Source organism: Phalangium opilio, unplaced genomic scaffold (genome assembly GCF_054372755.1).
Source record: "Phalangium opilio isolate 3A_F unplaced genomic scaffold, DU_Popi_V2 ptg000500l_1, whole genome shotgun sequence".
NCBI classification, from domain to species: domain Eukaryota; kingdom Metazoa; phylum Arthropoda; class Arachnida; order Opiliones; family Phalangiidae; genus Phalangium; species Phalangium opilio.
The window spans coordinates 262231-290059 of NW_028324238.1; the positions used below are offsets into that span (position 1 = coordinate 262231).

General features: G+C 36.1%; 2 protein-coding genes across 5 annotated transcripts in view; both read right to left on the reverse strand.

Annotated features, from left to right (window-relative positions):
- The window catches only part of LOC149591742 (uncharacterized), a 141166-nt gene that overhangs the window by 2810 nt on the left and 110527 nt on the right, over window positions 1-27829 (reverse strand). The gene's annotated exons all lie outside the window — the stretch shown is intronic.
- LOC149591743 (uncharacterized) lies at window positions 72-26951 on the reverse strand. Its single transcript, XM_089861748.1, has 2 exons — window positions 25129-26951; window positions 72-305 (listed from the first exon to the last, which is right to left on the reverse strand). Exon 1 carries the CDS (start codon window positions 25999-26001, stop codon window positions 25369-25371), a length of 633 nt encoding a protein of 210 aa, XP_089717874.1. The 5' UTR covers window positions 26002-26951; the 3' UTR covers window positions 72-305; window positions 25129-25368.

Sequence of the window (27829 nt, forward strand, 5' to 3'; positions counted from 1 at the left end):
TTCACCCTTCTCATTCTTTAAATCGTAATTAGCGCCGCCTTCCAGTAACAATTTCACGACATCAACGTGGCCCCCATAAGCGGCTAAGTGCATTGGGGATTCACCCTTCTCATTCTTTAAATCGTAAATAGCGCTGAGTTCTAGTAAGAATTTCACGACGTCAATTTGACCCTGGTATGAAACAATGTGTAACGGGGTCTCTTTATCCTCAGAGTTTCCACAGTTCACGTCAGCACCGGCATTTATTAAAAGTTCTGCAATTTTAACGTGGTTGTTTGAAGAGGCAGGGTGTTTTCGAGTCATGCCTAGTTAAAAGAAAGAGCATGGTAACTAATCATGCACAGAAGTATAGCCTAAGCTTAGACCATTAATTGTTAATGGTCTTAGGCCTAAGTCAGGAGTTTATAATAACCCCCTTGTTATTATAGACAAAAGCTTAGATTAGATTATTATTATTTAATTTAACCACGGAATTCTAACTGACACTAATCACAACTAAACATCACAAGATAAAAATAGTGCTAAACCGGAAGTGAGTAAGATATTTCGCGTGGGCGCTAAAAACTGGGGTAACTATTTCTTTGGCAGTTACGCGGTGTATGAATCCGCTGAGCCATGGCCAACTTAGATTACGAGGGGGTAGAAGGCCTGCCAGCTTTGCTCGAGCCCCATGTTCTCATTTAAAATTCGGCCACGAAAAAAACCGGTAAATATATTAAAAATGCTCTAAAACTGAGTCCACTTTTGAATTTTTTCCCCATAGAAAAAGCATTACGAGGAAAGCAAGGTTGGTAGTGCACCTAACGGCGAAAGTTGGAACTGGGAGCTCTTTTGCTAGTCGTTCTTTAACATGGGGCTCGAGCAAAGATGGTCAGGGCCGGATTAAGCAATTTTGCACCCGGGGGCCGAGATAGTGTGCGCCCCCTTAAGTCGGAAAAAACGGAACTCAATGCGCCCCAAAAAGCTTTGCGCCCGGGGGCCTGTTCCCCCTCGGCCCCCCCTTTAATCCGGCCCTGAAGATGGTAGGAGAGAGAGTAGAGGCCAGTTGACCGAATTAATTCGGTCAACTGGCCTCCTTTACGTAGCCCCATTTGTTGCCCCCCCCTTTTCTATCTATCTCTTTCCTCTGGATGGTACAGGACCTGAAGGGGGAAAATATTGTTAAGGGGGGGGGGGTTGATGACGTCACGTATCACGTGATTTTGTTGGCGGGAAATTTGAATTTATAGAGGATTTTTGGTGTATCGGTATGACGTCACGTAATTTATTGGTGTTGAAGGTATTCATTGTCACTTAACTCTAGTGGTATTTTAGGATATTGTATACATTTAGGGGATGATTTATTGGTAATCCTATAGGTTCAGTAGGCTCTTTCTACACTCACCCTTCTAGTAATGCTATTCTCTGTATGATTTTGAGGTCTCTCCATGGATGTTTATGTTTCCCTTATATTTTTAGTATATTACAAGAACTAGATTTAATTGAGATAAGGTTTACACTGCAAAAGGTACCCATTAAGCTACGACTAGGTTCTAGGTGTACTCATGTTTTGTATTGTTATTATTTGGTATATCTTTATGATATTGTATACATTTATGGTGTGATTTATATAGGTTCAGTAGGCCCTTTCTACACCTACCCTTCCCTTGTTGTTATTATTTGTATGATTTTGAGGTCTCTCCATGTATGCTTATGTTATACTAAAGAACTAGTTTTAATTGAGATAGGGTTTACATAGTTTATTGAAGAAGGTTCGAATACGACGCGGTTCTAGGTGTACTCCTTTTGTGTATTGGTTATTGAGTTACAGGGTTAAAACAATAGCACATTTTAATATCATAAAAGGGGAATTACGGCAGTTTTTACACAACTTGGTAGCTGGCAATCAGTTAAAATGAACAAATATTACTATAAAACATCATAAAAAGCGATTTACGTTAGTTTTGATAACAAACAAATTTACTAAAATGCAAAATATTACTAATAAAAGCATCCGAAAATACGAATTACCTAGAATACATGATGCATAAGCACAATACTAATTATTATTAAACTAAAAATCCTCTATAGGATTGACTGAAAATTATATTTTTTTCATACGCGCTAAAATATTGATATACAGTTAAAATACGCAATCATTACTGAAAAACATCATTAGAAAATACGAATTACAATGGTTTTGATAACAAACGAATTCACTAAAATGCAAAATTTATACAGCTTCAAAAAATCGTAGAACAAGCTGATTAAGCACATATATACAATCATAGAAAATAGAACAATATTACTGCATGCGAGATTATTAAGTGCATATATACCCTTGTACCTTCATAGAAAATATAGCAATACTACTTTTAATATGATTTAAAGGCTACAATGGTTATTATACGATTTTAGTACAAATATTAGGCTAGTTATTAAACTAAAAGGTTCACAGGATTGACGAAAAAATATATTTTTCTATACACGCTAAAATATTGATATACGATTACTGATAAAAATAACGAAATATTACTAAAAAACCTACGACGGCTCGGGTCAAACTAAGAGCCTATCGTATTTATCAAAACTGTCTTTGTACACAAAGACGCGAAAAAGTAAGAGATAAGTGTAGAAAATTAATTGTTTGAAGTAACAGATATTCAAATTTTCATTTTTGAAGACGTGATTATAAAACATCAATTATTTGAAAAAATTTCTTATCTTAGTTTTTTTCACCAAAATTCCTTAAGTAAAATATTTTATCCTTAAACATGTGCATCATTTTAAAAATAGAAAACGTATGCATTTTATTTTCTTTTTAAAATTTAGAGTTAGTTTGAGTATTCGGGCCTATAAGGAGAATAAAATGGGCAGAAAATTGTTGATAGCAGACAAAATAAAACAAGCATGAAAACTTAACAAAACGTGTTCGTTTATTTTAAAGATTTCGAGGTTTCAAAAATTGACGTGTTGTATATCTCTCAAAGCTACAGATCCTTTTAACTCTAATAACTACATCACAGTCAAAGGGCGAATGTAATTTTCGGTTCGCAATATTTTCAATTTTGAAATATAAAAATAAATACTAGCTGTATTTTTCAGATATCCGAGTATTTGAACTTCCTCGAAGCAAATGTTTGTCGAAAATAAACAGTAGTATCAAGGTAGTTTCTCTGAAATTTTTGTGAAAAAAACTAAGATAAGAAATTTTTTAAAATAATTGATGTTTTATAATCACGTCTTCAAAAATGAAAATTTGAATATCTGTTACTTCAAACAATTAATTTTCTACACTTATCTCTTACTTTTTCGCGTCTTTGTGTACAAAGACAGTTTTGATAAATATCTGTTACTTCAGTCTTAATATGAATTAAAACTGTTTAGAAACTAGTATTTTAAAACGTATACTGAAAAGCAGGTGCTCCATATAAGTCTTGTGGTGTTGCGCTTTTATTAGTTACCTAACCATCTATTATTGAAGTATTAATCTTGATTGCTTCAACGCCCAGTCCAACTCAAATTGCCTTCCCGTCGTTTTCACGTGCAAAGCACAGTGGATGCAACAATACAAATAGATTCCGAAGACTTAGGCTAAAAAATATTACGTAGACCTGTGTACAAAAACAATCTATACACCTGTGCACAAACATATTCCGTAGATCTGCGCTGGGTGACCACATTTCCTAAATTTTATAATTTTTCCTATTTTCGGATGTCTTCCTATTAGTTCCTATAATTTCGATAATTTTCCTATATTTTCCGATTTTTTGAAATTGTAGATATTTTGTGCGCTCTCACTTTTGGTTTTGTTATATATCACCAAAGCTATGGAAGCCTCTAAAAATATTTGTCAGGGAAGTCTGTGATGTTTTAAAGTTATAGCATATGTTTCTAAGATTACGTTCCATAAGTATGACACTTCCTATATTTCGAAATGCTAGAGACTTAATGAGAGCTAGTTCGAGAACGACGCGAGAATTGACTACACGCGATTTTCTACTCCATCTTCCTATTTAGTCTGTACTAAGCCTTTGACAGGGCCTCATCAGGCGTCGCTTTACGAGAAGCTATGACGTTTCATTTACGTCACTTCGAGACAAGCTCTCAGTTTCCAGTGACAAATTTATGTAACATATCTTACGAACTTATGGTTATAATTAAACCAAAGCTCCTTTGTAAATCTTGTCTTATTACTTTCAAAGCATTTGCAACCTATATTTTGCTATTTTTTCAAGAGTAGTTCTCTTGTCTTTTCCTGTTTTTTAATTATACATCTATATCTATATAAATCAAAGTCCTGACCGACTGACAGACTGACTGATAATCATCGCCCAGCCCAAACCGCTGGCCCCAGAAGGCTGAAAATTTGGAGGAACGTTACTCGTAAGTAGTAGGCGCGTACTAAGAAAGATTTTTCCAATCCGCCGCCATCTTCATAAATGGCGCACAGAAATGTAACAAATCTTCTCTTTGTAAGAAAGTCCGTGAGTTTCAACCGATTTCACAAATATTCAGTACACTGGATTCCTTTAACCTATATATATATATATATATATATGGTCTTTCGGGATCGATTTGTTGCCATCATTTTAAATGGCGGCCAGATATTTAAAAACCTTTCTTTATAGAATGTCTGCGTGTAAAGTAATAAAAAATGTCCCAACGACCTGATGGGCGACGCCGAGTGCCTTCGCTCCTAGGATGCTACAAAAATATTAGTCGACTCAGTAAAATATACCCATACTTGATGGAAGTTCTTACTACACTCAAGCGATGCCGCGGGTAACAGCTAGTCTCCCATAATTTCCTGTAAATCAATTGTAAATTTCCTATTTTCCTATAACTATTACAAGGTTATTTGTGGTAACCCTTAGTGCACAAACATATTTCGTAGATAACATAGACTTATGAAAACACATGTCATATAATTGTGTACAAACAGATCCCGTAGACTTGTGCACAAACAGATCCGTTAGAATTGTGCACAAACAGATCCCTTAGAATTGTGCACAAACAGATACCTTAGAATTGAACACAAACTGATGTCATAGACTTGCGCACAAAATGATGTCATAGACTTACGCACAAACAGATGTCATAAACTTGTGCAAAAAGAGATGTTATATACCTGTACACAAAAAGATTCCATGGACCTCTGCACAAAAACATTCCATACCCCTATGCTCAAAAATATGCTCAAGAATATCTCGTACACCAGTGCACAAAAATACTGCATATCCATTTGCACAAAAATATCCCGTATCCATTTGCAGAAAAATGTTCTTTAGACCTGTACACAAACAAATGCAGTGGCCTTTGCAAAGACTGATTCCTTAGACCTCTGCACAAACCGATTCAGTAGGCTTGTGCACAAAAATATTCCGTAGACCTGTGCACAAAAATATTCCGTAGACCTGTGCACAAAAATATTCCGTAGACCTGTGCACAAACAGATACCGTAGACATGTGCACAAACAGATACCGTAGACATGTGCACAAACAGATTCCGGATACTTGGACACAAACGGAAGTCACAGGGTTGTGCACAAACAGATGTCATAGACTTGCACAAAAAATACATCATAGACTTGCGCAATAAGAGATGTCAAGGATATGTGCACATCAGATTCCACGGACTAGTGCACAAACAGAAGTCTTAGACTTGTTTACAAACAGAAGTCATAGACCTGTTTCCATAAAGATTCCATACCCATTTGCACAAAACAATTTCATACCCATTTGCACGAAACGATTCCATACCCATTTGCACAAAACGATTCCATAGACCTGTGCACAAAAATATTCCATAGACCTGGGCCCAAAGAGATTCCATAAAACTGTGCACAAAAGATTCCCTAGACCTGTGCTCAAAAAATTATGCCGTAGGCCTGTGCACAAACAGATGCCGTAGACCTGTAAGGAAACAGATTCCGTAAACCTGTGCACAAACAGATGCCGTAGGCCTGTGTACAAACAGATTCCGGAGATCTGTGCACAGATTCCGTAGCCATGTGCACAAACAAATTGCGTAGACTTGTGGAAGTCACAGGCTTGAGCACAGCAGATGTCATAGACATGTTCAAACCAGATTCCATAGTTTTGTGCACAAACAGAAGTCATAGACATGTGCACAAAAAACATTCTATAGACTTGTGCACATCAAGTTTCCATAGACCTGAACACAAAAGATTTCATGAAGATGTGGACAAAATATTTCATGGAACTGTGCACAAAACATTATATATGCTTGTGCACATAAAGATTCCATAGACCTGCGCGCTAAAGATTCCATAGACCTGTGTACATAAAGATTTCATACCCATAGCACAAAACTATTCCATAACCATTTGCACAGAAATATTCCCTAGACCTGCGCACAAAACATTTCATAAAACTGTGCTGTGCACAAAAAGATTCCATTGACCTATGCACAAAATATTCAATTGGCTTTTGTATAAACATGTGACATAGACCTGTGTACAAAAATACTCCATGGACCTGTGCACAAAAACATGCCTTGGACCTGTTCAGAAACATTCCATACCCTATATGCTCAAAAATATTCCACACCCATTGCACAAACATTTTCCGTAGACCCGTGCACAAACAGATGCCGTAGACTAGCGCATAAACAGATTCCATAGATTTGCGCACAAATATATTACGTAGACTCGTGCACAAATAGATTCCACAGACTTGTACACAAACAGAAGTCACACGGTTTTGCACAATCCGATGTTATAGGCTTGTGCACAAACAGATGTCATATGCTTGTGTAAAAAACTGATTTCATAGACTTCCTCAAAAAGAGATGTCATCGACATTTGCACAAGATATTCCGTAGACTTGTGCACATAAAGATTCTTCAGACTTGTGCACAAACATATTTTGTAGACCTGTACACACAGATACCATGGACTTGTGCAAAAATAGATGTCAAATATTTGTGCAAAAACACATACCTTACACTTTTGCACAAACTGATGCCATAGACTTGTGCACAATCATATGTCCTAGACCGGTGTACAAAACATTCTATAGATTTGTGCACAAACATGAGTCATATACCTGTACACAAAAATATTCCACGGACTTCTGCACAAAAACATTCCATATACTTGTACACAAAAAAATCCATGGACCTCTGCACAAAAACATTCCATATCCCTATGCTCAAAAATGTTCCTTACCCATTTGCACAAAAATATCACGTTCACCTGTGCACAAAACTATCACGTACACCTGTGCACAAAAATATTCGGTATCCATTTTCACAAAAATATTCCGTACACCTGTGCACAAAAATATTCCAAATCCATTTTCACCATAATATTCCATACACCTATACACAAAAATATTCCGTACACCTGTGCACAAAAATATTCCGTACAATTGTGCATAAAAATATTCCGTACACCAATGCATAAAAATATTTCGTACACTTGTGCACAAATAGAATCACAGGCTTGTGCACAAAGAAATGTCGGAGACTCGCGCAAAAAGAGATGTTATAGACATGTGCACATCAGATTCCATAAAGTTATGCACAAACATTTTCAATGCCCCTATGCTCAAACAGATTTCAAACCCTTATGCTCAAACAGATTTCAAACCCTTATTCTCAAAAAGATTCCATACCCATTTGCACAAAAATGATACGTAGACCCGTGCTCAAAAATATTCCGTTGACCTTTTCTCAGACAGAAGTCACTCGCGTGTGCACAAACAGATGTCATAGACTTGTGCACAAAGAGATGTTATAGACTTGTTCACAAGCAGGTGTTATAGAATTGATCACAAGCAGGTGTTATAGAATTGACCACAAACAGGTGTTATAGACTTGTTCACAAACAGATGATTTAGACTTGTGCACAAACAGATGCTTTAGACTTGTGCACAAACAGATGTTTTAGTCTTGTGCACAAACAGATGTTTTAGTCTTGTGTACAAACAGATGTTTTAGTCTTGTGTACAAACAGATGTTTTAGACTTGTGCACAAACAGATGTTTTAGGCTTGTGTACAAACAGATGTTTTAGACTTGAGCATAAACAAATGTTATTGACTTGCGCAAAAAGAAATGTCATAGAAATGAGCAAATCAGATGTCATAGAAATGAGCAAATCAGATTCCATAGACCTGTGCACAAACAGAGGTCGTAGACCTGTGCACAAACAGAAGTTGTAGACCTGTGCAAATAAAGATTTTTCACTTGGAAAAATAAAAATTCTTCAGACTTTTGTGTGCACATAATGATTCTTCAGACTTGTGTGCACATAAAGATTCTTCAGACTTATGTGCATATAAAGATTCTTCAGACTTGTGTGCACATAAAGATTCTTCAGACTTGTGTGCACATATTGATTCTTCAGACTTGTGTGCAACTAAAGATTCTTCAGACTGTGTGCACATAATGATTCTTCAGACTTGTGTGCACATAAAGATTCTTCAGACTTGTGTGCACATAAAGATTCTTCAGACTAGTGTGCACATAAAGATTCTTCAAACTTGTGCAAATAAAGATTCTTCAAACTTGTGCACATAAATATACCATAGACCCATGAACAAAAAATTCCATAGACCTGTGCACAGAAGATTCCATACTCCTATACTCAAAAGGATTCCATGCAGATTTGCACAAAAACATTCCGTAGACCTGTGTAAAACAATATTCCATAGGCCTGTGTAAAACAATATTCCAGAGGCCTGTGTAAAACAATATTCCATAGGCCTGTGTAAAACAATATTCCAGAGGCCTGTGTAAAACAATATTCCATAGGCCTGTGCACGAAATGATTGCATAGGCCTCTGCACAAAGAGATTTTATACTCCTTTGCACAAAAATATTCTGTAGGTCTGCGCTTAAACAGATTCCGTAGACTTGTACACAAACAGATGTTATAGTTTAGACTCGTGTAAAAATTTAATTACCTATAATTGGCAATTATCTTTAACTGCTTATTTTGTTTAATTATCTTTAATTGCTTATTTTGTTTAATTATCTTTAATTGCTTATTTTGTTTAATTAACTAAATTAGTTGGACGCGCAATAGTTTTAATGACAATTAAGCTAGCAAATTGCCCTACCAATTTGATTATCCGCAGTAAAACGACGTAAGTCCTAGAATGACTTTCTTTATTACTTAACCCAAGCAAAATAGTCTTAAGTTCCACAGTTTAAAGGTAAACCACGTAATTCGGAGCAGGTACTTAAAACTATTAAAAACAATACTTAAACTTTGTTTTTCGTAATGAAACAAAAATTGGCGCCCACTTTAAAAATGGGGCTTTCATTTAAGACCGTTTTCAAATCTATCAAACGTATAGTTATTTTTGTAAGGGTAGTTACAAAATGGGTAAGTTTGGAAAATTTCCCATGTTATTTCTATGGAGATTCTCTAGTTTTTCGCCAAAATCTGTGATTAATTTTATGGAAATGAAAACCACCCTTAGCAACTTTATGCTTTATAAAATAAACTATTAGGTGGATCATCTTGAAATTTTTACCACAAAATAAGGGCCCGGATTTTAGTTCAGTAGAAAAATTTCGAAACAATAAACTTAATACGAAAAAAGTTAAAACCAATCCAAAAACCTTCCTTATACATTAAAGCCGTCATCAGGCCTTATCTAAGGGAGCTACCGCTCCCTTAGAATACTACGATATGGCTAAAAACGTTACTATAATTATCATCGAAAAATAAAAATTACACGTATACAAAACAATTCAATACTTATTGACTAAAGTGCTAATATATATTAATTAAAAAAGCTTACTAAATGCAAAAAAATAGGACCAAAAACGTTGCGTATTCGTTAAAATATTGTTACATGTTACTAGTTGAAATACGTTAATATTACTATAAATAATACTTGAGATACTAATTAAAATACTGATACTGGGTATCTAAAATATATACAAGTAACTTATGTTGAAAATGTCAATGATTCTATTTAATATAACCGTATGGGGCAGTTTTATAATCAGATATTATTCTAACTTTATCCACTACGACCTGATATGTTTTGGTCTGGTTGATCGTGATCAGAGTGTGATCTTGCAGACGTCTGATTTGAGGGCCAATAGGGACTTGAACCGAGTTCATTAGAGGCTCACTTTCATTGTTTACCCCCAGTAGTTTCTTCATTGTTTCAAAATTTATATAATTTTCTGTAGAGGCGTTTAAATAAAATCCTTTAACTTTGATAATGTTAGTTATTTTGCCGGTTTTAGGGTCTAGAATGTCCATAGAATAGTTCTTGGGTCCACCACTCCCCCATTCACAAATATAGGCATCCGGTCCATAGGACTCTAATTCATTTTTGAGCTCCCCTAAATAATCGCCTGTCGGTAGCAAATGAGCGCCGTCTGGCGAGAGGTACACTAGACTATCCGTGTCATAATAAAAACAAAGCTCTCCGACCTTTTCAAGATGTTTTAATAAATGTAATCGGGCCATAGCTGTTGTGAAACAAGCGATAACTACGTTTGTGTGTTTGTGCACAATCTCGTTTTCGATAATGTGTTCGTACTTTACAAGTACTGTGCTTTCGTTAATTGTTAATAGACTTTTAACCTCTATATCCGGATTTAATATTAGTGCGTATAATTTGTAGGCATCTTTGATTAGTTCGGTGGAGGTGTGTCTTGTTTTTTGGCCGAATTTACCCCAAAAAGAGTTAAGCATGAGTTTGCTAAGGCACCTCAGGCCTTCATTTTTCTCTACTTTCGTGATATCTAGTTCGACGCCCTCTTCGTCTTTGAAGCTTTTAACGTATTTCTCTTTATCTTCTTGAGCCTGGCAATCTGCTGGAAAGCCGCTAGCTAGGGTTTTATACTCTAAAAAGGTATTAACATAATCTTTAAACAGCCCTCCCTGTTTTGTTTTGGGGTCGTACTGTGTAACTTTGTAGGACCAAGCCTCGTACATTCGTGTGATTTTGTAGCCATTCTCTACTGCATGACGTAACTCGTCTACTACCCATGTACCACGCAATTCTCTTTGTTCTGTAGTATGTTCGCAATCGCCTTGAAACTGGGTTTTACAACATGTGTAACATAATGGAAACGTTAATTTTCCATTAATACGAGCAGGCAAAACAGGATGAATTAGGTTTTGCGCCGGTAAGACGTCACATTTAAGAAGTCCATCAAACGAAGATATGTCAGGAAAGTTATCTAATATGATTTCAGGATGTCCTATAGGTATCTTGGATGTTTTGTTAATGAAAGGGTATAAACTTGTGAAATCGACGTAATGAATTCGCTCTGATCCTGTTGTTTTATGGTATAGTTTTGTGGCGCAACATCTTCCTCCGAAGAATGCATCACGAGGGTCCAACCTTTTCGCTATTTTAGGCATAATGTCATTACATTTTAAAAACTCTATTACTTCTGGTTTATTTGCTTTTTCTTGCTGCCATTCACACTCCCACTTGACATTTACTCTATAATTGAGGGATTCAAATTTGGCTAACACGTTCATACTACTAAAATATCTGGAATTCAGAGTTTGAGCAGGGTCTCCATGCAAAGCCTTGTTTCTGTTTAAAGGAAAGTGTATTTTACACCCATGATAGAAACACCCCCAGTACTCGAATATTTCCTTGTTGGTTTCACAAAAACCGTCTACTTTGAGTTTTTGTATTCTGGTTTCTCTCCCTCTAAAGGAAGATTGGATAGATATATTTCGTTTGTGTGCGGTCCACTCTAGCCATTCTATAGCTCCTATTGACTGATTTTCGCTAAGTCTATAATAATTAGCGGGTATGATACCTATAGTATCGGGTTTAAGATAATTCCTGCGAAATACGTAAGAGCAAACGCCAGGAAAAGTAATTGCGCCACAATTAAATGGATCTACGCCTGTTACTTTAAAGAGTAGTGTACGAAAAGTTAAACATCCTAGGAATAGTAAAACCGTGTCGTTCTCACAATAATAATTGAGTTCCTTCACGAAGTCGAAACCTTTACCTTTACTATCTTCGGAGCTATGCCATTTTAAGAAGGCATCTAGATTTTTCCTTGTGAAATATTGACAACCATAAGCTTCGATAGGGGGGAGATTAGTTTCTATAACATAATTGGTTTCGTTTTGTCTATTAACATCAAAATTATGTTCTATTACGTTGAATAAAAAATGTGGAAAATACCCTTTAGCGGCGTCTGATATACCAAAAGTAGCGGGAAACTTTGCTAAAGCTACAGGGATGAAATTATAAGAATCCAGAAATAGCAAGTTAAACAATTTCATTTCTAAAATTCGAGTTCCATTAATTTTCAAAGACGGAACGAATTTTTCATCTCTATTAATGATTTCCCTAATTAGTAACTGATTATCATAATTACTGCCAAAATGTGACAGTATGATGACGTTCTTAACGGCATGCAACGAGAAATGTTGTTTACGAGGTCCGAATTGCCCGCACATAATACAGTTAAAATTTAGGGATGTTTCATCTATACAAAACTCACACACGGTTATACTGACTAACAGGATAGCCTGGTGTTCATAGGCTCCTAACTTTTCCTGACATGCCTTCGTTTGTATACATTCTACGTCAAAGAAAATATACATAAGGTTTGGCTGATTAGGTCTAGGCTTTTTAACGGATGGCACTTTCAGAGGTTTGTCTGTGATAATTTGAGTAAAACATAAGTGATTGCTCGGCTGATATTTCTTACAGACATGGCAATATATCTCATCACACGTATGCAACTCAGTTCTTCGGGAAAAATCAATAATTTTTAAACAGTCTTTACAGTGAAAAAGGCGCTCACATAGCGGCTTTTTACTGCTGGAAGATGCTAAGTGGCTTTGATAGCAGTCATCGCCTAAGAATTTTCGTAAACAAAATCTACAAGCTATCTTGGGGCCTTGGCAGATAGTGGGTCTCATGCATCTAAAACAAAAGTCGTTACATTTATGCGATTGTATTCGCCTATAGGGGATGAGGCATTTTTCGCAGAATCGATCGTGATTAAAAAGGGGCTTTAAATTTGTAATAACATTATAATGGTTATTTTCATTCAATAAAAAGAGGCGGGGCCTAGTATCATCAGGATCATTTTCGCCTAAAATCAAAACAGGGACGCTATTTTCGAATTTGTATACGAAAATCGAATATTGATTTAAATAAGACTTGAACCTTTCAAACGATTCGACAGTCCCACACTCACTAACCCTTACGTCGGCCTTATAACATAAATCTAAAGCCTCATTTCTTTGTAGTGTGCCTTTTGGGTCTATTTTAGATATAGTTGCATATCGCGTTTTTAGCGTCTTGTCACCCGATGTATCGTCGGCGTAAGCTCTATGCGCTATAGCTACACAAAGGGATTTGGCTAAACACAGGTTATCAGAACTGACTATGCGTACAATACCACGTCTATCTTTGCAGAATAGATTGAAGGGTTTAATCCCTCGGGCTACAGAGCGCCCTTGGCCCTCAGGCAATCTTACAATGCTAAAAAACATTTTAACGGGACCAAGGAAAAATGATTCCATTTCGTCATCATAGAGCATAACACTAAGCTGGTCAAAAAGAATATTAGGGTCGACTTGATCTGCTCTTCTAAAAGATAATTCTAGTTCGGACCTACAAATATTTGCCGCACTCTTTAAAGTAATTTGAACGTAATCGGTGGGTAGGTACTTACTAAGGATGCATTTGGTTACGGTACATACACTAGCTACGGGGTCTTCAGTAATTCTAAGAACTACCTCCCGACCATACATGTTAAAATGCTTGTAAAATTTCTCACTTTGTCCCATTATCTCGCAAGAGGGCACGTTGTCAATAGGTATGGGCTGGTCCGTTTCTCCTCCTCCCCATTGTACGTCGATATCATCGTCAGAAAGCGTCTCTTCAGATCCGTGCTCCCTCGGTAAGGTATCGTTCAATACTATCTCCTTTGCGGGTGGTCCTTGATCTTTTCCGTCTAAAAATGCGGCTATATCTCTATCATGTTGCGAGTTGTTGAAGTCGACGATTTGAGCTTCTTGTATACCAAGCTCAATTTCTTCTTGTCGTTTAGCCATGCGATCTACGTATTCTGTTCTTAAGGGACTCGGAATCAGATTCCTTAGGTTTTCCAATTCATCTATAGTATTACAGTCCTCTGGTACTCGAGCAACTGTTTTCATATACTCGAGTAAGTCGAGGCAAGCTTCAATAGCATTTAAGTCATCCTGTACTACGAGTTGTGGTGGAGTCTGCGGTCCGTACAACGGATCTATTCGCAGATAAGCGCATAGGTAGAAATAAAACTCATATATTAAACGTAACGGCCAGGGTCTATTTATAGTCAGTTCGTTCAACGTTCTACGAAGAGTTTCAGGATCCATGTTTAGCTTTCGGTGTTTGAAGATCGACTGTGTATTTTGATCATTTCCTCGGCCCCTTTTATACTAAATTTCTTAATAGACAAGCCCACATTCCTCAATCGTTTAACAATAGCCTGATTTATTGCTTAGCAGACACCAGATGTTTTCTCACAATGCATTTCTGACACAAGCCTGTTAATATTTTACCGATTTTATAATAAAATAAAACGCTGGATTTGCTTTTTTGTCAAATAAATTAACAACAAAAGAGTGGCCTCTAAATAGAATTTTGTTATAAACACTGCAAATAAGGGACGATTTTATTGGGGTAATAAATAAAAAACATGGTGTGTAAAAAAGTTTCTAGTGATTCTCAATTGTGAAAATATCCTTTGGCATCTTCACGTCTGATAAATAATAATAACGTTCCGAATTTCTCTAACAGGTCATAAAAACCATTGTACATTTTTCAAAAAAAATGCTACCTTAAGCTAACGAAATTTCTTAATAGACACGCCCACATTCCTCAATCATTTAACAATAGCATGATTTATTGCTTGATCTTATCAGTCACCAGATGTTTTCTAACTGTGCATTTTTGACACACAACTGTCAACAGTTTACCATTTTTATAACAAAAGAACGATGGATTTGCTTTATGTCAAATAAAATGTCAACAAAAGAGTGGGATATAAATAGATTTTTCTTACAAACACCGCAAATAAGGGACAATACTTGTAATAAATCAATTAAAAAACATGGTGTGTCTAGAGATTCTCAAATCTGATAATATCCTTTGTTATCTTCAAGTCTGTTAAATAACAACATTCCGAATTTCTCTAACAGGTCATAAAACCATTGTACATATTTCAAAATGTTACTTTCAACTCTACCTTAAGCTAACCTATGACCCTATAGTTTCCCACGGTCATGAATAACACTATGAATGTGGAGGAGAGAAGTCAGCCTACACAATTAAAAAAAGCATTAAATCCCCAAAATAAATTCCGTTCATAACAATGCAATAGCACGGGTCAACCACCTCCTAAAGACATTGCCTGAACGTGTTTACGGAATAGGTAATAAAATATTTCATTAACCAGCTAGCAACTAGACATTTAAATATAACGTATTTAATTCCTTAAGAGGCTAAATTTCTAAACTTTTTAAGAAGAGACAGTGGCCACTGAGCTAGTATTCGTTATGAAAAGGTTTATCAAAGGAATGAAATTCTCAAAACAAGTCGAATAGCAAACATTAGGCGTCTTTCGCATGGATTAGAACAAAAGACCTTTCCTTTCTCCACCGATGTGTATACAAAACTCGTATAACAAAAGGCGTAAATGTGTATAATAATTGAGGTTGATTGGGATGATTTCAGAGTACAAAGATAATTTTAGCTACTGGCTAGTGTAGTGATAGACTGTAGTACCTTTAAAAGGGACACAATTGATTGTGAAAGGTTTGTAAATAAAGAAAGCTAAACCCAGAGCAATTTGGTCCTATATGTACAAAGAATTCTAGTTGTTAATTAACCCTGAAAAGGGGTTAAGACTTTGGAACACCAAATTTTAAAAATGTTAACGCATTCGTATCATGTGGACGTATAGTTTATCATTCTGTAATAAAAACAGCACAGAACAATGTTTCTTCTTCTAACGTTTATTTGTAAACCCTAATTGAATACACCTGTTAATCCCACTAAAAAGATTAAAGACTTTGTGAGAAACAAAAGGATTTGAGCATGATTTTTCTGCAAAATCAATCTTAATCTCATCAAAGTTCTGTATAGGCGTAAATATCTGACAAGAAATGTTTTACTCGACCCAACTTGTTAACAATGTTGAACCCCCAATTATTTAATATCGGATTAAGAGACTTCGTCGAGCGGGAAAATCACAATATATTGTATGGTTTGCGATAAAAAGGTTAAAAAATGTACTGTTTTTTAACAAATGTTTTGATTAATCCTAGATTGATACATCATTTACTTGAGATGTAAGCACTGAAAGTTTTTGATTTAGCTGACAGATTGAAGGTAAAATGGGGTATTTAGGATAGCTTTGTTACATTATTTGCTATGTTAAAGATGATAAAAGAGCGTTATTTCGGGCATCTTTAAAAAAAGAACGAAATTAGTCTCCTAGTCTATAGTTCTGGAAAAATACTCATATATTTTCATGGTTTCGGTTAACGCACCAAAAAGGCCTTTTAAACTTGTCAGGATAATGACTGCGGGGCAAACCCCTTGAATTAAATGTTTCGTGGTAGGAAGAGTCATCAACTAACAAAACAATAAATCAAAAAATAAATTCCATTCCTAACAATACAAATGGTTCGACCATGCCCCTAAAAGCCATCACGTCTGAACGAGGTTACGTATAAATAAAAAACTGATGGGGATAAATCCTTTTGTTATGGATCAAGTTCGACCTCTTCCCCCTCCCCCTTTAATGTCATAAAACCAGGTGGGTGGTCCAATTAAAGAAAGGACAATAAATTCCAATGTATCTAAAAAAAGCTATGAGCATCAGACAACAATCGAGGGAAGCACCACCCTAAAGTCTGAACATATCAAGAATGAGCGACCCTAACCACTAATACTAGTGTTATCATCTTAAATTTAATCAAAGCAGTCGTCAAATTTTGTAACTATTGGTGTAAAAACCCGTATTTTTCATGATATTCAAATTTACTAGTAAGGAACAATTTTAATGCCATAACTGAATGTTTAAACTTAACCATTTCGTAAGATTTCTCTCTTTTGTTAATCCGTTTGTACGTTTCGGTTTGTAATATTCCCCCGTTTGTATACTCTCGTATTGTATCTAGACTCTTGTGCCATGGAGGGGGGTCGTACCCAAGCCCTGCAGGCTTCACGACCCTATCCCTCGAGCCTTCTTAAATAAATAAATAAATTGCAACGATAAGAGTAAAGTTAGTTTTGAGGTATAGAAAATTAAATTCCTTAAGTCTGCAACACCATCGCGTTATGTATTGAAATTAATGATTCTGAAATTAATGAAAATATGCTTTTCATCGAATCATTTTGATAAATATATTGCGAAAATCATCGCAACGTTTTTAGTCATGTGAACTCTTTTTCAAATGACTCGTTTCGTCATTTTAAGGCAACTAAAGAAACGAAGTGAGTTGGATTAACTGAAGTCAGTACTTTTTCAAACTTTGTATGCACTTCTTTGGGGAATTTAGGAAACCCAAATAAGCATTTTTTATAGAAAAATGTTGCGAACAATTTTTCCTTCTATTGCTAGAGATCCACGATTCATGCACTGACATTAGCTAAATGACACTCTGTGTTGTACTTTGAACTTTTCGCTGGTGCTATATTCTGCTTTAGTAAATAGGGAAGTATGTTTTTTCTAAAGGTGTTAGTTAAAATCTGTGTTTTTCCCTAGAACAGTGTAAATAACAGTGATATTCTAGTGTGAAACTATGTAGATGATTCGACATTGTAAACATATACTTTGGGTATTTTAATACTCGTGCTCGAATGGATGGACGTTTCCTAAGAAATACTTTGTTTAATTAACTTAGTCTCTTTATAGTAAAACATTGCTATACTATTTACTGCGAAGAGGGGGGGGGGGTTAAGAGGTATTAAATTTTTATTTAAATAGAAAAAAATTGGTGAAATTTTGCTAAATCAAAAGTGTTTATGGTGAAACATAGAGTAATTTTGATAAATTTTGCTAAAATTTATCGAAACGTTTTAATTAATTTGAAATGTTTTTCAAATGACTCGTTCCGTGTCAGTCAATTGTCACGTGCATGACTGATTTCGTGTCGGTGGTCTATTCAATTTACCATGTATTCCTATGGGTTTTTAAGAATTTTAAATGCTCAATTTCGTTGCGAAAAAATGTAACGTGGTTGATCAAAAACGTTTCGATTGTTTTTTACTTTTAACACGAAATGCGTTGTGAATGATGCTTCTTTCAATACCGTTTTTACGTTTTCCACAAATTTTTGATTTACGCTGCCGATAATTTTGATAAATATAGTACGTTTAGGTCAATGCTTCGGTCTAATGATATATTGCCTTTCTGTTGACGCAACGGAAACATCTCAAACTTGTTGAGACTCGTCCTAATAATGCCCTCGGGGCAAACACCTGTAATCAATTAAATGCTTGAAACCCCACTCGTAGGATGAATCACCAGCCCCTATTAATAAAGCAATAGATCACTCTAAATATAAATTCCATTGATTCAATACAAATGGTTCAACCCCCTCCCCCCAAAAGCCATTAAGACACGCTTGGACATGTTTACGTATAACTAAAAAACAGATGGAATGTCTTAACACGTTGGTAGTGATTCATAAATCACTCTAAATATAAATTCCATTGATAGCAATGCAAGGAATCTAGTGGCACTGCCACCCCCCCCTCAAAGCCATTACAACACGTCTGAACGTGTTTACCTATAAGTAAAAAAAAACAGATTGGGATAAATTCTTTTGTTATGAACCATGTTCGACCCCCTCATCCCCGTTAATGTCATATAACACACACCTGGGTGGCCAAAAGGGGATTTTGTAAACTATAGAGAGTCATTTCACTTCCGAACTCTGGAGAGAAAGGTTGTTGACAAGGTTAGTAGGAAATCATGTGTTGCGGTATATGTAATTCTTTTTTGATTAAAATGTCGCTTAAAATGTGTGCTAATTAGAAAATATATGAAGCAGTCTAGCTATATTCGTGTATACTTTAGTTAGGATCAGCATTTTATGATGTTTTATAGTAATATTTGTTCATTTTAACTGATTGCCAGCTACCAAGTTGTGTAAAAACTGCCGTAATTCCCCTTTTATGATATTAAAATGCGCTATTGTTTTAACCCTGTAACTCAATAACCAATACACAAAAGGAGTACACCTAGAACCGCGTCGTATTCGAACCTTCTTCAATAAACTATGTAAACCCTATCTCAATTAAAACTAGTTCTTTAGTATAACATAAGCATACATGGAGAGACCTCAAAATCATACAAATAATAACAACAAGGGAAGGGTAGGTGTAGAAAGGGCCTACTGAATCTATATAAATCACACCATAAATGTATACAATATCATAAAGATATATCAAATAATAACAATACAAAACATGAGTACACCTAGAACCTAGTCGTAGCTTAATGGGTACCTTTTGCAGTGTAAACCTTATCTCAATTAAATCTAGTTCTTGTAATATACTAATAACATAAGCATCCATGGAGATACCTTAAAATCATACAGAGAATAGCATTACGGGAAAGGTGGGTGTAGAAAGGGCCTACAGAACCTATAGAATTACCAATAAATCATCCCCTAAATGTACACAATATCCTAAAATACCACTAGAGTTAAGTGACACTGAATACCTTCAACACCAATAAATTACGTGACGTCATACCGATACACCAAAAATCCTCTATAAATTCAAATTTCCCGCCAACAAAATCACGTGATACGTGACGTCATCAACCCCCCCCCCTTAACAATATTTTCCCCCTTCAGGTCCTGTACCATCCAGAGGAAAGAGATAGATAGAAAAGGGGGGGGCAACAAATGGGGCTACGTAAAGGAGGCCAGTTGACCGAATTAATTCGGTCAACTGGCCTCTACTCTCTCTGGTAGGCCTTCTACAGCCGAAAGAAGGTTATCTAAGTTGGCCATGAGCTTTACGGTGACACTTTCTAGGAGGACATAGGGGTGAAGGAGTCTTCGACTGCCCGTTCTTAGAGCTCAGGGTTTCGGCCTCTCCGATGGGAGATTCGTGCAGGCGCACCTAGTTACATTGGTTACGCGCAACACGTGACCACGCAAATCCAATTCAAAAAAATAGCGGGTTTTTCATGCTAGCTTAGGCCTTTGAAGCAACGCCGCCTATATTACGTCAGAGAGAATTTATCATAGGGAGTGGAAACTGAGGATTATTATGTAGCTCAAAAATCAACAAAACTGGCCAGGTCTATTTCCGGTATAATTTTTTGTGGCCCTCCCTCTAGGGTGGGTCTAGAATGTTGCGGGAGGGTCTAGGGGAGATGCGCACTACCTTTTTTGGGAGAGGGAAACGTCTGACTTAAAATAACTAAAAATGGCGCCAGTCGCACTCGAAATCGCGAACCCTTATTGGGTAATTGTACAACCAACAGGGATTGAGGGCAAACTTTAAAATTAAAGGAGAGTCAATAGACCGGAAATTTACCTGGCCAGTTTTAGCGACGCAGTCTACTTGTTTGAGCTACATTGTATTTAGCACTGTCAAGGGCAAGAGCTTCCACTCCCTATTATAAATTCTCTCTGTATTAATCTTGTGATTTGATCATTGCAATAACACTATCGATATATAAAAGTGTATTGATAAACGTAATTAAGGATTAAACCAAGAATGTTTTTTAAAAAATAGAATTTAAAGATGCATTTTTTAATTCCGTTTGTAAAAACTGCATTAAAAATAAATCTATCGTTAAATAGCATCAAATATTTATGATCATAAAACATCACATTTTAGTTTTATTCCGTCCAATGGACCGGCAGCATAAGTTTGAGGGTTTTAAAATGTAATCAACAAGAAAATAAAAATTATTTATTTGCAAACTGTGGGGAAATGAGTTACGACAAGTTGGGAAAACCAAAATATTACCTCTCCGAGTCTAGAGGTCTACTACTACAAACTTATTTACCTAGATATGGAATTATTTCTCTTTTTTGAAGTAAATATTTACGAAATATTGAAGCAGTATTCCAAGCATAGCGAATATACATTAAAGCAGACGACATTTTACATCCAATAAGTATAAATCTTGGACATATGGAAATCAGTCAATGGGGAAAGAACAGGAAATGAAGTCTACGCTTCAGCTCTTTACCGTATATTCTGATAGCTACATTCACAACTAGTTTGCAGTGTAAACACTATCGTCTCGTCTCAATTCAACAATATTCTTAGTTTGCCAACATGAATGTTAACGTTAAATAACACCAAAGCTATATTGTAGCTAGACGCACTAATAGTCAATGCGCACCATAAAGAGAATATAAAGTCTGTAGCTACTACCCGTTTACCATTAGCCCTTTTACCATTTTAATTGCCACCATGATCTTTTCTTCTATTATAAAATCTTAACCTGATTATTTAAGAGTGTATTTAACTTTCGGCTCACTCTGAACCGTTGATGTCTCTTCATTTCAGACACGAAAATCAAAGCCCAAAGTTTACTTCACCTCAGGCCTCAATTATTTCCTCTTTGTTTCACTAAGCCTATTGCGGATAATACTTGATATACCCGCCGGAGTCTCAGTCTTAATTTTCTTCATGAAATCACTAAACCAAGGATTATTCTATATACAGATGTAGTATAGCTTAAGTAATATATAAACAGCCATTTCAAATAACAATATTAAAAACAATCTTTGGAAAATCAAAATGAAACAGAGCATTAAAGCTACAAAAGTACTAAATGCATCATAATTACGAAAAATACTTCCACATATTCACTTTATATTATGGAAAAAGGGAATATTAAGGTTCTGTATGATTTCTTAACACATCAACACAAGGCTAACTGCTAACGCGACGCACTAGTGTAACAATGGCCGGACACACAGAGACAAAAGCATAGACTGCTTTTTAACTCGTTCCGTATTAATTTTGAGTTGAGAAACAAGATTATCTTAAATATTAAAATAAATATAATTAATATTAATTATTTTCTTCGTTAGTTGTTCGCCTTATTGAGCGTTACATCGTTTTGATAAAGAACAATTAAACATTCTTGAGAGACTTGACTAATATTGGCGTTTGAAATGAAGCATACGCCGGTTGCTTCGCCTTATTCAAATAGGTAGTATATAAGGGTTTCGAATCGCAGCTATAGATAAGAACAGCGCAATTGCGTGAACCTTTGGTGGAAGCCCCACCATTGGGAGGCCAGACGTTTCTCGTATCCCTGGCCGATCGCCGCGTATGTCTTAACCATAAGAATGATGATGGAGTAGAAGCCAGGTGTACAGACTGGTGTCCATGTGGGATGGACAAAAACAAACAGCAGAAGATGGTGTTGTTAGAAGCCAGTAAGTACAGACTGGTGTCCATGTGGGATGGACATAGAGTAGATGACGGTGGTGATTAGAAGCCAGGTGTACAGACTGGTGTCCATGTGGGATGCACAAAAACAAAGACCAGAAGATGGTGGTGTTAGAAGCCAGTAAGTACAGACTGGTGTCCATGTGGGATGGACATAGAGCAGATGACGGTGGTGATTATAAGCCAGTGTGTACAGACTGGTGTCCATGTAGGATGGACAAAGACCATAAGAGGGTGGTGATTAGCAGCCAGTGTGTACAGACTGGTGTCCAGGTGGGATGGGCATAGACCAGAGGCTGTTGGTGTTAGACAGGCAATGTAGTAATAACCTGTAAGTGTAATACAATTTCCGGAAATTGAGAACACGTTTGCTCCGATTTTCAAACTGCGAACGCGGTCCCCTGGGGTGTAAGTCAATAACAACAGACAGACACACACACACAGACACGTCGAAATTAGAACCTCTCCGTGACATACGTCACTCGGAGAGGTAAACAAGTTGGGAAAACCAAAATATTACCTCTCCGTGTCGAAAAGATTATATAACCTCAAGTATCCAATAAAAACGTCGACCTTTTTGCCCTCATCCTTTCCCGCGCTTTGCGCTTCCGCATTTCATCATTACTCTCAACATAATCTTCCTCCATTTTACATACAAAAATCAAATACTCACAAAAAGAATTGGCAAAAACCTGCTGGCTCTTACAACCACCTAATTTGACTTAATATCCAATTTCCAAAAACAATAATATACCAGTAGTTTAATTGACAACCTACTAGCATCTAAATTCTCATTAAAAATGGCTCCCGCGGATAAAAAAGGGCAATTTTCAACTAGGTGGGCGTTATCTCATTAGATTTGAAAAATATCATTTGTCTTTTTTACCAATGCCTAACCGTTTGGATTTTTTTAAAGCAATCTTAACACCAAAAAATATTTTTTGATACAAAATAAATGTTTTATATTCTTATTAAGAATAAAAAGAGGATAAAAAAGTTCTGTCCTCTCGTAATTTTTTAAGCTTTTATCATGATTACTCTATACAACAGTAACAAGGAGTATAAACCCATTAGTGGAAGCAGTATTTTTTTTCCGAAACAATCTCGCTTATGTTTATCCTCTCTAGACTTCGCTAAAAACGTATTACTCCTACGTAAAATATTAATAGACAGGCAAGGATTCATACCATTAAAGGAGCGCAATATTATCCATATTTTCATTTCATATACAGAGAAAAGAAATTATTATGTTTCTGTGAGGAGCTTCCCATTTTTGTTGTTGTTTTGAAAAATAAATCGCAATGCACGGGCCTTGATAGATATAGGAGGCAATGAATGAAATATATCACAATGCACGTGCCTTGATAGATATAGGAGGCAATGAATGAAATATATCACAATGCACGGGCCTTGATAGATATAGGAGGCAATGAAGGAAATATATCGCAAGCACGGGCCTTGGTAGATATAGGAGGCAATGATAATCTCTCTCTTTGCACGAGAGGTTTATCTTTAATATTTAAATAAATATAATTATTTTGAATTATTTTAATCTTCAATAATTAACATTAATAATAGTTAAATCGTTTAAAATTAAGTTATACCTATTATCTTCTCAAACTTTGCTAATATTGATGTTTAAAGTGAAGGGTACCCCTCGTCCCGCTTTCTTCAAATTTTGGGGTATATATACGATTCGTTTCCATTATAATAGTAAGGAAAAAGCGCAATTGCGAAAACCTTCGGTGGTCGATCCCACCTTAGGGAGGCTAGACGTTTCTCGTAACCCTAGCTGATCGCTGCGTATATCCTAAAACCAAACGATGATAATGGAGTAGAAGCCAATGATGCAGATTGGTGCCTATGTGGAATAGACGGAAGACCAGTGGATGGTGGTGTTAGAAGCCAGTGTAAGTGCAGACGGGTGTCAATGTGGGATTGACAAAGAACAGAAGATGGTGGTGATTAGAAGCCAGTATGTACAGACTAGTGTCCGTGTGGGATGGACAAAGACCAGAAGATGGTGGTGTGTGAACTCAAGTAGAGGAGCCATTTCCGTGACTGTGAAAGCAGTTCGGAAATGGCGAACACGTTTGCTGCGATACGCAAACTGCGAACGCGGTTACGTGGGTGTAACAACGGACTGACAGACACACAGACAGACACGGCCGTTACAGAACCTCTCCTGGACTACGTCACACGGAGAGGTAAAAATTGTGCGGAAAAGGGCTATAGGTTTCCAAGGTGTGAAAATTAACGGGCGACCACCCTTTTTTTACCCTTCAGAAATCATGCAAACAAAATGAAGTCGCTGACTCCCTGCATCACTACAAAGTGCTGGGCATAAAATTCAAGTTAATGAAACGTGAATATAGTGATGCGAGAACAACGGAAAACGGGCCTTTTTCCAATTTCATAAACTCAAAATAAAAGTTTCGATTTTAACCAAAGAATTAAAAAACCGAAAATGGCGGTGTTCCGGATTTGAAAAACGGGTTTCAGTTAAATATGGCAGTTTTTAATATCCCTGATAAAAATATTGGTGTCTTTAAATATAAGGATATAAAATTCAGTAAAAACAATCAGTAGATAAAATAGTTTAGTCTTATAACCAACTATGTAAGAGAGAATTTCTGTATTATTAATTTTGGCAAGAAATAAATTATCGATGAAAAAAAAACAATGCATTTTAATGAATGCAGAAACAAATAAAATCATTGGATCTTACCTATATCAGGCCTTGGTTCAACATCGGCATCCTTCTGCGTACGACTAAATTCGCATGCTACATACAATGGATTAAATCTGTCAAACTTTAGTGGATTGACGTCACTTCCGGCTTCTAATAGCTTCTCGACGATTTCAGTATAACCAAACCGGCAAGCCAAGTACAAAGGCGAAAAGAATCCACGGGAACCATCAGAAATCCACAGTTCAACGTTTTCGTTTTGTCTTTCCCGATACTGAACTAAAAAGACTCTAACAGACTTTGGTTATCTTTGGATAAAATGTTGATCAAGTTGCTGAGAGTATCAAGTTGACCTTCGCGGATTAGTACGTGTAGAACGGTTTCTTTAGAGGCATTGTAGCACTTCTTTTGAGGATAATTCTTGCGTAAGAATTCGACGTAACTTCGTAAAATCCTCTCAGTTTCCTTGGAATTTTTGTCATTTCGAATGAGCACCTCAAGGAAGGTTCGAATCGCTGTAAATTCCTCTTTTAACATTATTTCTCGAGTCGAAATTGACAGCTTATTCCAGGCGTTTCTCTTCCTATTTTTAGCTAGATACAAAAGGTAATCCACTACGAAATATTCAGCAAAGGTTCGATCTATAAACGTCAGGTTTCCGATATAAACTCCCGCTTTTAAAAGTGAATCCTCAAGTAGGCCTTCGTCGTCCTCAAGTTCGGGGTAATTCAATTCTTCATACACGTTTTCAGGCAGTAAAAGTTGAAGGGCGTATTGTCTGTGTTTCTGAAGTATTAGTGTTTCGTTACTTTTTAGCGCATTGTTCGTAGCTAAGTTACCGCCCGTGGGTGAACATTTTTCGGTATAGTAAATTTCTATTTTACCGTGAGTGAAATTTTCGTATAAATCCATTAACGATACGATCAATCATTGCGAATTGGCCATTTGAAATGTTACGGAGCATATACGACTCCAATTGTAATGGAACTCCCATAAACTGTCTTTCGTTATCTTTTATAGACTTGGATAAATTGTCAATTGATGTTGAGACGTATTTCTTCAAATCTTCAAGCGTTCCCGGGAATTTTATATACAGGATATTGAAATGTTTTTGCAAATATTTAACAATGAACTCCACTTGAGCTTCTTTCGAAAATGGTACCATAGTATGGGCCCAAGTGCTCAAACAATTTTCCAACTGATCCTTGATATATGGCCTAGTTGATATTATAATTTTGTCGACACGAGTTTTCATCAACGCTTCTACCATTTTTATAACCTGGCGATCATAAATCGGACTAATTTCGTCAAATCCGTCAAAAAGTAAAACCAATCTCCCGTAATTGGTTAAGGAATTTTTGAACAACGTTTCTTCCAACGGAGTTTCTAATTTCGTATTTTCGCTGCAAGGTAAGATATATTTCAGCATAAATTCCGATAACTCTTTTGGATTTGTGATGGAAATTTTATTTTTCTTTGCCGTTTCTAAAGTCATGGTGCACGTGTTTATGTTGACTCTAATTACCCAATAATTTGGATATTTAAGTTTCATTTCTTGGCCCAATAAAGAAAGCACGGTTGATTTTCCCATCCCACGAATGTCAGAAATTATCAATGATTTGCCAGATTTTTCTATCAATGTTTCTTCAGAATAGGAAGAGCTCTGATTTTTGACCAAGTACTTTCGTAAATAATCCAGTTTACCACGTGACTTGTACCAAACTAAGTTTGAATTTGAATCAAACTTTAACCAATGAATGTTCTTCTTTGGATTTTGTTCGCATAAACGTTGAAAATCCTCTTCCTTCGTTATTTGTGACGCAGTTTTCTTGATTTGCGAAAAGCGGATCGTTTAGAGCTATTAATTCGGAATAGTCCATTTGGTTTAAACATTCTTCATCAAGAACTTCTTTTAGTTGGAACTTTCGTGGAATATAATAGTCCTCGACGTCACCCAGACTCTGGAGCTCCTTTCCGACAGTTATGACTTTATTTTTAATCAAATTAAATAGAATTTCAACTTTCAGAACTTCTTCAAATTGAATAAAATCATCTTCGAAAAAGAGATCTTTTAAACTAAAGTTTTCTTTTCCTTGAAATTTGATTACTTTTCTCTTCATTAGATCCGAGGGGCTTCTAACTCGTGAATTCGGTGTACATCACTGGCTGAATTCCATGTGAATTCCAAAAACAAACTTCTGAATTCCACGAAATATTCCATGTATTCAAGTGAATTCAAACGAATCAAGAATTGCCCTTTGAATTCAAGTGAATTCCCAAAACATTTCATGAATTCATGCGAAATTCCTGATCAAACTTTATGAATTCAAAAAAATCTTTGGCAAATTTACTGAATTCTCCGAAATAATTTTGTGAATTCATATGAATTCCAGCGTATTCCCAACAGTGTCAATGAATTCAATTGTATTCGCGACAATTAGCATGAATTCATTTGAATTCAGAAAAATGAGCTCGAATTCTTTAAGAATGCGCACGAATTCACTGAATTCCGCAATGAATTCTTTGGTATTCATTATTTTTTTCGTGTATTCATCTTTTCGATGAGATATTTTTTCAAACGATAGAGTATAAATACCACTGGGCCCAGTTTAAATCATTAAAAGTATTGTTCAGTGTTTTTATTTTGACAATAGCTCACTCGATCACGCACTCGACGACGCAAGCTGCTCACGCTATAGAAGCCCGTTCAAAGATTCGATTTACAAGTATAAGCCCGACT